The sequence below is a fragment of the Nomia melanderi genome, chromosome 7, assembly GCF_051020985.1.
Source record: "Nomia melanderi isolate GNS246 chromosome 7, iyNomMela1, whole genome shotgun sequence".
In the NCBI taxonomy this organism is placed as follows: Eukaryota; Metazoa; Arthropoda; class Insecta; order Hymenoptera; family Halictidae; genus Nomia; species Nomia melanderi.
The window spans coordinates 8958929-8973063 of record NC_135005.1 but is presented as its reverse complement, the minus strand read 5'-3'; the positions used below and the strand labels follow the sequence as shown (position 1 = coordinate 8973063).

General features: G+C 36.5%; 1 protein-coding gene across 4 annotated transcripts in view; it reads left to right on the top strand.

The window, feature by feature from the left end:
* Positions 1 to 14135, top strand: part of LOC116424171 (UPF0489 protein C5orf22 homolog) — a 749516-nt gene that overhangs the window by 375962 nt on the left and 359419 nt on the right. For 3 of the 4 annotated variants that reach the window (XM_076369573.1, XM_076369575.1, XM_076369574.1), the window contains one exon: positions 7163 to 7289. In XM_076369573.1, the coding sequence (XP_076225688.1) occupies positions 7163 to 7289 (127 nt within the window). Of the gene's footprint in view, positions 1 to 2885; positions 2977 to 7162; positions 7290 to 14135 lie in introns of those variants that run through there. The other variant, XM_031970204.2, reaches the window with a different exon arrangement.

Sequence of the window (14135 nt, the reverse complement as noted above, 5' to 3'; positions counted from 1 at the left end):
GTAAACACGTTCCCATTCACGAGATCCATGAAAACGAAATTCTACGTTGTCGTTGGAGAAACCAGTTCGCGCATACATACATATGTAAGTATGTATATTCGATGGAGGCGCCCACATCCTTTCTTGCGATTCCGTTTGGGCGCTCGTACGCGCGGATTGCTTTCGTTGGCCTACCCGTGGAATTTATTACAAATTACCTTACGAGCGGTTCGACATGCTTAGGATTTTTACCAGGAAACGTGTCCCCGGGCTTGCTTTCTCTGCGGACGAGAGAACCTGCGGGACGTCGAGCACATTTCTTTCTTTCTAATTCATTTATTACATTCGATATCGAATCAGTTTGACAGCTAACGACAAGCGGAACTGTTATTTTTAAGTAGATCTACCGGATAGATCAAAATTCCTGGCTTCCTTTTATACATTTATTGAGAAGGTACTCAATGCTTCTCTGGGAAGTTACTCAGGAAATTGATTGAGTAAGGCGCTGATTGAATTACAGATGATTCGAGGTTTCAGTGGGTACGTTCTTAGAATTTTCAGAAGGAAATTAAATAAAATCTATTCGATTGCTTGGTAGTTTTAGTGGTAATATAAGGATACGTTGCATTTAATTATTCTACTATTCGCACGGATAGCAGGTGACATTTACAACGGTAGAGTAGAAAAGATTTATTTTTACATTTAGTATTGCAATAAGTTCGTTTAGTATTGCATTTAGTATAATATAAGCGAAGAAAATAGTAATATGAAGGAAAATCTTGCTATGAATCAAATTTACTTTTTCGTATTCCATTTTGTAACGAAACAGAAATATTTATTGCTGCATTAACATAAGTGTTTAAGTAGTAACTATTTCATTCTAATATGTTCATTATTACCAGAAATCTTTAATAAATAGGTATACCTACCCGTATAGATTTGATAGGGGTATGAACATTTATGCAGTTGGTATCACTAACACGGAGCGTACTTCCAGGCGATGATTCATGGAAACATCACGAATGAATTAATGAGCTTTCCCGGTAAGTTCGTTAATAGCTCGAGCTGCGTTTTCCGTGGTTACGATGAATAGAGACAATTTCAAAGGTCGTTTGAAAATTAATTGTGGCCGCGTAAACATTCGCGCAGATTGTGAGGCATGTTGTAATGAACGGGTCAAACGGTGTTTACTTCCGCGGATGATGTTCATTAAAGTCATATTAAAATTGATGCGCGCAACTTAATAAAACCATCGGCAAAGAAGGGAGAAAAAAAGAAACTCTTAATAGTACACTCAGGGACGTTTAATAACCCGATGGAAATTAGTTCGTCCGAAATTATCCGAAACAACGAACCAGAAGTCTACTGTTTACTTTGCAACCCTTGCTTTATACCATATAATTACGGTGTGATCGCCAATTCGCGAGCTTCTCGGAATTCGTTTCAATGTGGAAACTGTTGCTCTTCGTTTCGTGGATTTATCGAGCCAATAAAATCAATCAAATAACAGGGTAACCAGGGCGATTTCAATTACAAGGATTGAAATAACAGGCATCGAAGTTCGTTACGCGTAAGAGTTATTATATATTAGTGTACGTACAAAGAATCTCTCGAATGATTACAATGTTATCGAATTTCTTCGCGACTGTTCGTCTATTGAGATCACTGGGCCGCGGATTTTTATGCATTTATAGTAAATTTGAAAATGGGAAATCGAACGGAATAGATTCGAAACGAAAGCATTTGTAAAATATTCATTTCACAACTCTTTTTCGTTACGAAAAACCATTTTGTAATTCTATTTTTCTAATCGTATTCATAATAATCTGAATTTTTCGAAACTTGTTACCCGCTCGTTGACGATTATAACGCTTCCTCGTGAATTTGACTTCTCCTCGAACGAGGATATCTTCACGGGATTCCGATTTCACCGAAAACCACGTGGGCGATTGATCGATTCCCAGATCGGAAGATCTATTCATTAGAGGAGTGTGCTCATACATAGTAGAAAGGGGCTTGCCACGTGAAAGACCACTTCTGAATTGCGTAGTACGGATTGTAAATTATAGGCGAGGAACGCGTGGGAGATTTTCGTTTCAGGACCGGTTTCGACTAGTAATTAATTTTCACACTCCACTTCTAATTGACAGTGGCTACCGGGGAACTTCTGGCGCCGAAAACGTTTCGTGATTTTCATTAGTTAAACCGAGATAATTGAAGGAATACGCGCAATCTCTAGAACCGGATAAAACAAGAAGCGTTACGTCGCTCTGAGCACAAACCAGTTTATCATGATATTTTTCAGTCGAATCTATCGAGGAAGATATATTCAAGAGAATATATATCTTTAGGTTTAGAAACGCCTCATCCTGTCTTGCAAAGCAAGTTTTAGAATTTCTTCTTGCGTCACATTCGAATTTATATATTGAAATCCAAATGTTATAAGACTGTTACATGCTAAACACATATAAAATTGCATACAATTATTATTAACGGAATGAATAGTAAATATACACTAAGAAACAGGAATAAGATATAATTTTAAGTAAAAATTTACACGTTTCCCTTTATTAAATTTCACTTTCAGGCTATAAATCACAAGTTCTTTCATTTGAATTATTAAACGAACCTACGTTCGCATTGAAAAAGTATCCAAAATATCGAGTCAGACAGTGTTTCTATACGCCAGAATCAATGAACCGAACAAGAAGAAGCTCATTTGACGTTAGATTACGCAAGACTAATTACATTATCCGCTACGTATGGTGTTTGCATAGAGTTCGTCCGGTTTAGCGGGGTTTCATCATCATGGGATGCAACTTAACACATTCCTCCTCATTATCTAATTTGTCGATCGTTCGGGTATATTGGGGCTCACGTGTCCCGAGCCCTGTTTCGTCAGCGAACGCCTGCTCGGCACAGCAGAAGAGCTGGAGAACACGCGCGGTAACCCTACACGTGATGACCATCGGCGGCTTCGCCGAAGATCCGGGGAAGGTAAGTCATTCGTCCGCCGTTACGCAAACATTTTCTTTTCATCGCGCTGATCGGCAGCGCAGTGAAATCGCACTTGCAAAAGCAACTTCGCTAGCACCGGTGTACCGCTAATGTTCCTCCATTCCTTTCTTTCGTTACCGTTACTCAATTGATCGCCGCGTCCAGAATGACAACGACGTGTCACCTTAGAAACGAATCTTTAACATTAACCGTGCTGGCAGTTTGCATATACTATCGTGATCAGTCAAATAACTGGCCACATAATAAAAGTGAACAGGTTCGATGATAAATTTGAATTCTTAGTGGAAATAGGAATAGAAACAAAAGACATAAATTGAAAAACTGAGTAATCGGGCAACATAGGAATTGATGTGAAGTTAACTGAACGAAAACGGGCGCAGAATTTTTAAATATATTTAAAAACCGGTCATCCGACTGGTTATGTCTTGGTTAGTGTTAATTTATTCGCACAGAATAACGTGTTAGACTCGTGGTATATTTTTGTATTCTGTCGTGGTGTATTAATTAATATTTATAGGTTATTTCTTTCTCATTTTTCTTCTGTAATAGCGTATCATCTAGTCGACGGCTAAATACTTTTTGTATTGTTTATACGTCGCGTTGGCTAAGCCAGTAATTAGCGATATTTTTCTCTGACGGTGACTCTTATGGCGCGTGTAAACATATTTGAGATCGCTGGAAACGAATTCGATTCACTTGCGATAGTAATGAAATAAAATGAGAGTGTAAACAGTGTTATAAGTCGTTATCATCAAAGTGTCGCAAGATTCTTGATAATGGTGTATCTACAACTTAATGCATTCGGGTTGTATAATTTCACGATTATTGGAAAGGTACAAAGGATTTTTTGAAGCGTTATCCAATAAACTGATTTAGATGTATCTAAATTAGAATAAAAGCAAATCGATATCTTAATATATATATTTTTGCAGATTTTATAAGAAAATACGAAGTAGTCAGTTTTACTGATTAGTAGGTCTAGTATTAAAAGTGAACTATGTTGGATTGTGCTGAATTTCAATGAAATACTTATTGTTAAAATCGGCAAAATAAGAAATTCTCTTTTAAGCCGATGAGTAAGTGAACTGAAAAACCAAGTGAAAATAACATGTGTTGAAAAGATGACAATCGTAAAATAACGTGTCAAATTCTCAACGGTATCACCTGCGTAATTAGAGGTAATATTAATTTCGATAGTACATAGCCCAGCTTTTGTTCCCTGCTAACTTGAGAGTTCAGACATTTTCCAGGTGCCTTTACACTGATACTACACAATCATTAATTTCTAACGAAAATACTACCAGGAAATGTTTCTGATTGTACCTCCATTCAAATAATGTTCCGTACAAAAACATATGTTTCGCATTTCCGAGTTTTTCCTTGGCACGTAAAGCAACACAATTTACAGGGTTGTCTACAGAAAGATAGAAAATATTCTGTCATTCGTCGTAGTACCTTTTTGCCTCGCCAAAGGATTTCGCAATATCACTGAAACCTTCCACTCCCTTTTTTTTCTGTTCAGTGGTGCAATAAAGAGCAAATGCTCGAATAAATAAAAGCACGGCTAATTGCAAGCACCGGGATGCTAGTTCATCTTTCAACCCTTCGTTATTTGTCGCGGGCACTGATTAAAATTGCACACGACTATGCAGCTGGTCTGTATGGTGCATTACCGAAGCTTCCATTCAGACTTTTCGCCGAGTCATTAATTAAATACAACGTCTAATTGGATAACTGAGAAGTGATGATAGCGATCCACTTTTCGTACGATATTGTATTCCTTCTTATTTAGTGGTTCCATGTACTACTTGGAAAATGAAAAAGTCAACGTAGATGATACAACGATCGAACAGTTTTAAATACTTTGGGAATAACTGCATCATCATTCGAGAATAATTGAGTAGATAAATGGTTTAATACATTTAAACATTAGCTCTGAGAAGCATAAGCAAGCTAGGATCGTCCACCAGTATAATCACTTAATTAATCTTCTTTTTTATAAATTACTAACCGAATTCGTTCGCTTTCGTTGACATATCATTCGACTGTACCCTATATAATTCTCAGTTCTATAAATCACTTTCTTGTCTTGTAATGTACCACACTTAACTGTAAAACAGTTGTAATTTATATTTTCGGTTTCTTCTTATATCTTCAATCACCTAAGGTGTAATAACATCCGTTTTGCTGCATCCTGCACGAGTGTATTATAGTTCGTTGGAACCCATTCGAATCTGTTCGTGAAATCGTAACTACTCTTATGTTCTCCCTTCGACTTCCTTCTTTTTCTTCACTTTATCTGCATTCTCAATCCACTTATCCTTTTATGGTTGCTTATCTTTTTCTCTCATTTCGTACTCTTCAACTTCACTCAACTTTGTAATCATACTACGTTTACCGTACCGGATCTTGTTTTCTTGCGTCGCAACTACCTTATTTCCTTCTTCCAATTCTATTATATCATCATCTTATTTTCTTCCTTTCGATTTCACCCCTTTCCTGATGATGTACCGTAGCGATATTTTTTTTTCCATTTTCTCCCGTTTTCTTTCATGATTACAGTTCTATTGCTACTTTTTAAATTTTCCAGGCTTGCTATTCGTTCTTATTGATTCTTCTGCGTTTACTTTCTTTCTCTTCTAAGAAGTAGGGGTTTCTTTCATCTACCTTTTAAATTTCAATTTCTTCTTCTTCTCCTTTATTTATTCCTCTTTCGTCTATTAATCAGACGTAAGAATTACAATCTCATGAAACCAGTATCGCTAGTAAAACTTCAGAAAGTATCTTTATAGATTTGCGTCTCTATAAATAAGATATTTTCACAAAGAAAAAATATTTTCCGTAAATTACAAAATATAAAATTACACGATGAAACAGTGATTGGAAAGAATGATTGAGCTTAAGGTGTTTATTAAAATATCCTCGACTACTCTTATTATTATTTTTATTCACTAAAAAATTAAATGTCCTAAGACTTTCTAATACTAATATATTCAGCAATATTTCATGTTTCGTCACAACCGCAGTTAATCATTCGATTTTCTTCTCCGACGTTACGTCCAACCCTTTTCTTCGAACCACCGCTTTCGCGTGCATTCACCGGAAATTCGAAACTCGGCTTGAATTCCATCGCGACGGTGAGGTCTCTGTGACCTTGAAGCATCACAGGCTTCCCTTTGGATACTTTGATACGATACACGGTAACCAGTAAATCTAATCAATGCGTTTTTACCTGGAACGAAGTACTACCTAGCGCGCTGTTCCCAGAACTAAGAGGTGCGCTCTAGATAGCAAGGTACACACTCGTTATCGTTAATCCGCTGATATACGAGGTATGGTGTAACAAGTACGTCGAACTTCCTAATTAACTTGAACAGTGAAAAATAATGAAGAAAGTAAATGTAAACATGAGATGAGTCAGCTATAGGGTTTCAACGAGTTTTATGCTATAGAAATGTGTCTAACGAACTCTGATACTGGGATCACACAGATAGCCAATTTTTTCTACAAACAAAATACAATTCTTTATTTTTTAAGATAATAACTGGAAACAAGTTATATAAGTAACTAATTATTATTTCGTATTATACATTTTAAAATAGTTGTATTCAATGCATTGCTGACAATTGATAATTGAAAACACAAATATAGAATTTCTAAAGAAGAAAGGTGAACTGCAACTGAATGCATGGTAATTTCAGCTAAGTAAACGAATAGGATATAGGTACGATAAGTAACGTTGATAAATAGTTTGATAATGTAAAGTTTCAAGTATTAATATCATGCAAATAATGAAAAAATTAGTCATTTTTATTTAATTTTCATGTAAAATTTGGAGCAGAAATTACGTGGCAAGAGATTTTAATTTGCCTGGGTTAAAAATTGAAATTATGCAAGCTCGATTTGACATTCAATTATAAATGATACGTAACTTTATATATGCTACCAACGTGAATGAATATAATGTAACCATTCTCTCGAGTATTTATAATATTCTGCAATTTGAAGTTTCTTCGTCCTCTGGTTTCAAACTAAAAACAAACATTTAATATTGAAAATGGTTTCTAAGATTTAACAACGTCAACTTCATCTGTTGGGACAGCTTAATGTTATAGAAGTTTATCTGATCGCGGTCTAATTCATCGTTTGTTTGGGTATTTTGCAGAATGACTTGCACCGAGCCGTACTTCATCAGCGAAGGCCAATATGCCCTGGTGGACGAGCTGGAGAATGCGCGGGAGATAACCTTACATGTCATAACTATTGGCACCTTTATCGAAGATCCGAGCAAGGTAAGTCACTCGTCCGCCATTACGCAAACATTTTCTTTTCATCGTACCGATGCACGACGAAATGAAATCGCACCTGCGAACGCAACTACCGCTAATGCTCCACCATTCCATCCTTTCGTTACCGTTACACAATTGATCAGCGCGCTAAGAATTACAACAATGCGTCACGTTAAAAACGAATTTATTAAACTATAACTTTGCATCGTGAACGCAAGTCATTTTCCGTGATATTTTAATCTTGCTTAACTTCTACGGAGTATGTGTTTTTATTAAAATATTGACACATTACGTCTATAATTAACACTTAGTATAGATTGATAATTTAGCTAACAGATACTCTTAGTCATACGTGAATATGCAATTTACAGTCCATTTAAGGCTGATTCATTTTTATTCGAATTACTTTTGCATTAAATTATCGGAAGTGCTTCAAAATCCGTTTTTTATTAGAATATTATAACTAACTTTCTCGTATATTTGGACTATTCTTATGACCTTTTTAATTATTCCTTTTTTAGAATAATTTGGTGTACATTGAACACTAATTCATATCAAATTGCATAATACACGTATAAATAATACTATATTATGTAATATTATCAAGTCTAACGTAAAGTGAGATATAAATATTAATTCCCTTAGCACTAGAAGAGCCACACAGTTAAAGTGATTTGTTTCTAATTATCCATAAAACTTGTATTCTTCTAATTCTTTTTATGTTTGAAGTGACTTTCACACAAACATATAAATTTATTTCTTGATTTCGCACAAAAGCACCTTAATGATTTCAATAACTGTCAAATAAAAAATATTAAACAGAACATTTTATCCCGCCTGAAAGTTCTAGTGTTAAAAAAGAAGTACCATTTAAATACGTGCATTATACTGTATTATTCTCAATTTTTGTTGAGCATACAATTACGGATTCCACAGATATACGATGTAGTTCAGTTTACTGGTTTCCTGAGAAAAGACTGAACATTTTTTATCGCTGTTGAATATCAAAACATTTTACCCTGTCAAAGCAGTTCGTAGTGTAGCCGATGCTCCCCACTTTCTACGTTTCTTTCAGTGACGCAATAAGATGCAGATAGAGGAATAAATAAAAACATGGCTAATTGCAAGTGCACGGAAGCCAGTTCATCTGTCGACCCTTCGTTATCTGTCGTGAGCGCCGATTAAAATTACATACGGCTATGCAGATCCGTTCGTAGCTCTCACACGTTGCTGGGGCTATCATTCAGCCCTCTCGTTGGATCGTTAATTAAATGCAACGGCTAATTAGATAACTGATAAAAGGTTATGGCGGCCCGCGAGTCGCACGATGTACTTTCGGCTCGCTCTTACATAGTGATGGGTCAGTGCTCTGTTTGAGCGCGTTCGGCTATGCTTGCTATTCCAAAAAAGGGAAAATCTATAGACAAAATGTACGATTATTAAGCACTTATAAGTATTTATTACAATTTGATATAGTTACTGATTACCATTTCTTAATTCAAAAGTTTAACATCTTCGCTACCAGCGTCACATCAGCACAATAACTATAATTTCATATTTCCTTCGAACAATATATTACCAATTAATAAGTGCTAATTAATAACTAATAACAACGTTTTCATTTAAAAGCGTAATGCATATCGATTTTGTTTCGGTTTCTTCATATATTTATTATAGCATTCGAGTAGAACTATTCATGTTCTAAATCATTTCGGATATTTAAGACTTTTGAGATATAAAGAATTACGAAATAAGAAGATTGAAACTCATCATTTTGATGAGTGTGTGTAGTTCTAGTGTTAATACTTCAGGAAATGAATATGTTTTTCTTAATTTAAATTTATAATCGTGAGTACCGTTATCGAAATAAATGGCAGTAACGAACATATTAGTTTCAACCACATTGAAAATCGAAGAATGGTTCATGAAATAAGTGATTAAGTGTGACTTAAATAACAAATAACCGGGTAATGATTAATTATTGCTTCGTTATTATCATTGGAATAAAGCCCGATATTGCCTCGAATGATGCATCACCGTGAACGCGACATCCTTTATTTTCTGCGGTTCTTAACATTTCGAACAATTTCCCCTGTGAATAATGAGATTTGCCGATTCTCGGCGGTCTAGCGAGAATATTTTTCGTGAAAGTGCTTCTTCCCCGTTTGCCCGACTTGCGATTAACGAGTCAAGAAACTGGTTCGCAACCCGCTTCGCACACCTCATTACCTAGCCAAGGGGATCGAGTATTTTATTTATGTGTCTATAGCCGGCGATAGTTATTATAATTGCTTGTCCCTTCCACATGATTTATGAGTGCCCTGCTAAACGTTAGCTATTTAACAGCTAATTCTATTCCTGATTGCTACTGTATCCGTTTTCACGTGGGCGGCACGAATTTTCCTCGACTAACCGCAGAATTGGAGAAAAATCCATTTTTTAAACTGTTCACCAACTTGAACCACTGCTTCGCCATTTTCTTTATTGTTGTTCTTATACAAGAATCACTCTTGATTCTCTTTAAACTATGAGGAATGTGGTATAATTATGAATATCGCCGAGAAACCTTAAATGTCGACACTAGACGGATTCCTCTTAGCCTTTCAATGTAGTTTTGATTAAGGTTCTTGATCCTGTATTAATTAAAAAGATGCTTAAACGTTTGAAAACATTATCATTAGTTACATTACTTTAAAATCAATCGCTTAATATTAATTCGATGGGCAATAAGAAGCAAAATTCCAGAATTCAGAGTGTACAATGGACACCAAAGATTCACGACTTCAAGGCTACTGAAAAAAGAGATATCCATTATAGACACTTGTGACACAAAATTTTGGACTTTCTCAATAAGATTAAAACGATGCAACAGCAACATGATTGCGTCGAATTCAAGAACGATTTAATCACTAAGAAATTGAATATACGGTTGTTCATGAATAATAATTCCCATGGAGTTAACTACAATGAAAAGTAATGAAAACTTCCTTTTTCAGTTATTTTCGTATAAGCCTTTTGATACTCTTAATTCTAATTTTATATTAACACGTTCATATTCGCGACCAGCATTGCTTATTTGTAACGCTCAAGTATTTCGTGTCTTGCATAAAGAGAACCAAATTACTTTCACGTGTGTTGTATTTAAAAACATAACGCATGGCGTAAAGCGTAGGAAGCTGACGCGATTTTTCCCTTGAATTTCAATTTATCAAGTCGATCTGTTACATTCAATAAAATATTGCAACCATGAAGATCTCTGCTGTAACAAACGCCGGCCGCAAACGTGTTAAACAACCCTGCTTCTGTATCTTGCTCGAAAAGCAGATCGAACCGACAGCTCTTGCCCTTTTCATAAATTATACAGCCAGCGTTAATAGAGGATTTCCCGTTCGAGCGTCTTTTTACACAAGACTGGTCTACCCGACGAGATTAACTATTACAAGTCAGTTCTGCAGCAGATGAAAGATTGATTGACCGCATACCGTGGAACGTTTCAACGCGACTCGGTGAACAGGCTCCGGGACACCGTCTAACAAGCGCACTACCGAACGCGGGGGGAAGCTACACCGAGAATAATATTATAATTACAGCGACTGATGCGGCAATAATTCCGCTGATTTCGCGTTTGAAGCTAATAGAACTCTATGGCGGTGTCAAAATAGGGGGAACCGGTTTCTGTTCACGTCCGAAGGCACCGGTTGAAGGTTTCAACTGAGAAACGTCTGTTACCACCGATGACGTGGAAAACAGACGTACCACTGCGCGTAGCTTACAGTTAAATTGCAGCAGGTGTTTGTAATACTCGGCCGATTCGACGCTGGCAAAACACGGATGCATGTCGCGGACCGAGCGAATGATTGCTGACGGGACCATCGCTATTGCTAAAGCTAACGGAGCGAAAAAAGAGAATGGTTTGTCAGTTACAAAATTATTCTTACCCCCTTTGCCACGGTTTTTTCCTTGACCGACACGATACGATCTTATTAATTTAATTTTATATCTACTGGCGATGGGTTTATCGTCCGCAGGAATTCAATCCGCTCTAGCGATAGTGCTCGCTACCGCTTCTGCACTAGGTGTTCCGCATTCGGTGTGCGCACGTCATCGGAGACTACTATGGACAGTTTTTATATGGTTATTGAAGGGAGCTACAAGAGGAATAAACAGTGCAGTGTGATCTCGCTGGAGATGGCACTCTTGTGATATGTATATAATTCTTATAAACGTTTACCGAATTTCTATGCCAGCGTTCCTCAAACTGTGGTATATGTACCACTAATGGTACATTGCGTTAATTTCGGTGGTACCATTTTTACACAAAATACTTTGAACATTGTTGTTGAAAAATATTATCTATTTGAAAGTAACTTGGACCTGATTTACAATTCAAATTAATGGATATAAAGGTTGATACATCGAAATTGGTTACAGTGAAACAGGCTCATGTTTCATATTAATCCTCAAGAATGAGGATATTTACTATATTTTATTACAAAGTAGAAGTTTCATTTCCGAATATAATTCAGTAACATAAATTTAAAATGTTTCATTTTTGGATTATAAACACTCCATTTGGGGTGTATTGATTTCTCATCGGGAAGTGCTTTTATGGTGGTACAGATATTTTATGATTCTTATTCACATGGTACAAAATTTAAAAAATTTAAAGATTTCTGGCCTAAGCTGACAAATTGCAAAAGAAAATTAGAAATAAAAAAACATTGTCACGGAAAATACTGTTCTGAAAGCTCTATGTTCGTATTATTTTAGAATTTTAACCCTTTGTGATATGATTTCTTTGACAACTGTGCTTGATAGATCTACTTTATCGTTAATGATTTAGTAGGAAAAGAGCAAAACATGATGCATATTGTATCTACGTTTACTGTAAAGGTTGAAGAATGATAATGGACATATTATTTCGTTTATATAACAAATAAATAAATAACATTTAGGTTCGTTGAATTCTGAAAACTTTCGTCGCGAATCTGACTCAATATTATGGAAGGGGCTAATTTTCGTAAAACGAAAAATTGAGTGTACAGGTATATTATAATACGTTTCAGAAGAGACTGCTAATTTTCGTTGTAGAGTCTAACTCTCGCCGGAGAAGTGAGAAAATTACAGATAATACCTTTGCAAGTGCAAAAATTGCGAGGGTATATCCGCAGAACTTACAATTAGTTGACGAGCTAATAGGTTTAAACGTGATGATGGTTGGGTGAATATACAGCAGTCTGTGTCAGAGTTAAGTGGTTTCAGGAAAAAATGGGTCCTGATAGTAACGCATAGTACGTTATGAAATGATGTGTCATAGTTATAGTTAGGTCTTATTCATGTCCTGTCGATCGCTTTTAGCGTCAATATAACTGATATCAACCATCGGCAAATAAAAACATTCTTGCGTGTAGTTCGCAATATTTTAACATGTTACACGCCAGAAGGAAATTCTTATGAAAGTCTGTAGAGCCAGGAAAATTTGTTTACCTGTTTCATTTATGATTAACGTAAATATTGATGAGAAATCAGTGAGCATGTATTATTTATTATACTTTATTTCTTTTTATTCTTGTCAGGATTATATCTACATGTAGGCATACATAAATTATGATATATAAAGTAGATAAAATGAAACAAATTTAATTAATTATAATTAATGTTCTTTTTCGGATAAAATCAACCTGATAGCTACAGCTATCTAATCAATTATGTTAATCATTTGAATAGCTACAACCAAGGAATGTGGCAAGTAACGTGTTAATTAGCCACTATTTCTGTCAGGGTACGAACTAGACCCTAATTATTGCACTTCGTGCCGTCTACTAAATTTATTGTCGAAGGACCACCCAATTTTACACGGAATGGGACCGTAATGCTGTGCTTGTAGGTTTACGCAACTCTAATGTCGTCCAGCGTGGATCCGTCCTTTTATACATTTTTTGGGATCCACGCTGGAGACAATTGACGATCGAACAGACGACGGACTCTCTCCACGGTCCGCGCTGCTGCGCTAGGCTCGTGGCTGTCCGCGTCGAATGCCACAATCTTTTGTTCCACTATACTTTGTATGAAACTCCAACAATTTCAGTTCCATCTTGATAAAGAAAACTTGTTACAGTCAACAAAAATCTGTCGATAACGAAATCAACGAAACCCGTGATTTGAACACGCTGCCCGCGGTTCTTGGAGTAAAAGACGAGTTCCCAGCAATGAAACTATATTCAGTGGGATGATCAAATGTAAATCAAGTAGGATGTCGTCGTCTGCAAAAACTCTCATTCTACACGGAATGTGACGAATAATTAGTCTGTAACGTTTTTTACGTATTCCTTTTAAACGCAGTTGGTGTTGGGAAGTCAACAAAGAGACGATAAAAAACGTAGACGCTTCGCCGATGAAGAGGCTGCCTCCTCCAGGCTGGAAGCGGTTTTCCTGATGCGTTGAATAATGCATGCCACGGCCGGGGAAAGCATTGTTGCCCGGCAGTGAAGACGCAACACGGAAGCATCTTCCAATTGGCACGTCGACAGCTTTTACAATCCGAGAACGCATGGTCGTTTGCGTTACTCTTCTCGAGTTTACGTGTCGAAAAATCAGCCGGATTAGAAGCGACTGGTTTGTGTAACGGCAACAAACTACCGCCGCTTTCATGGGGAAACGTCTGAAAAATATCAACGCAGCGATCCGTGCGATCGCTTTGAAACATAACGAACTATAAGTAGGCACGTTCAGAACGAATGTTCCTACAGCATCGCATGCTGCGGTTATTCTATCGTTATTCTTTCGCTAGAGGAAAACAAATTGCGTAATTAACGCTAGTATATACTCACGATAAGAGAGGTTGAAAAT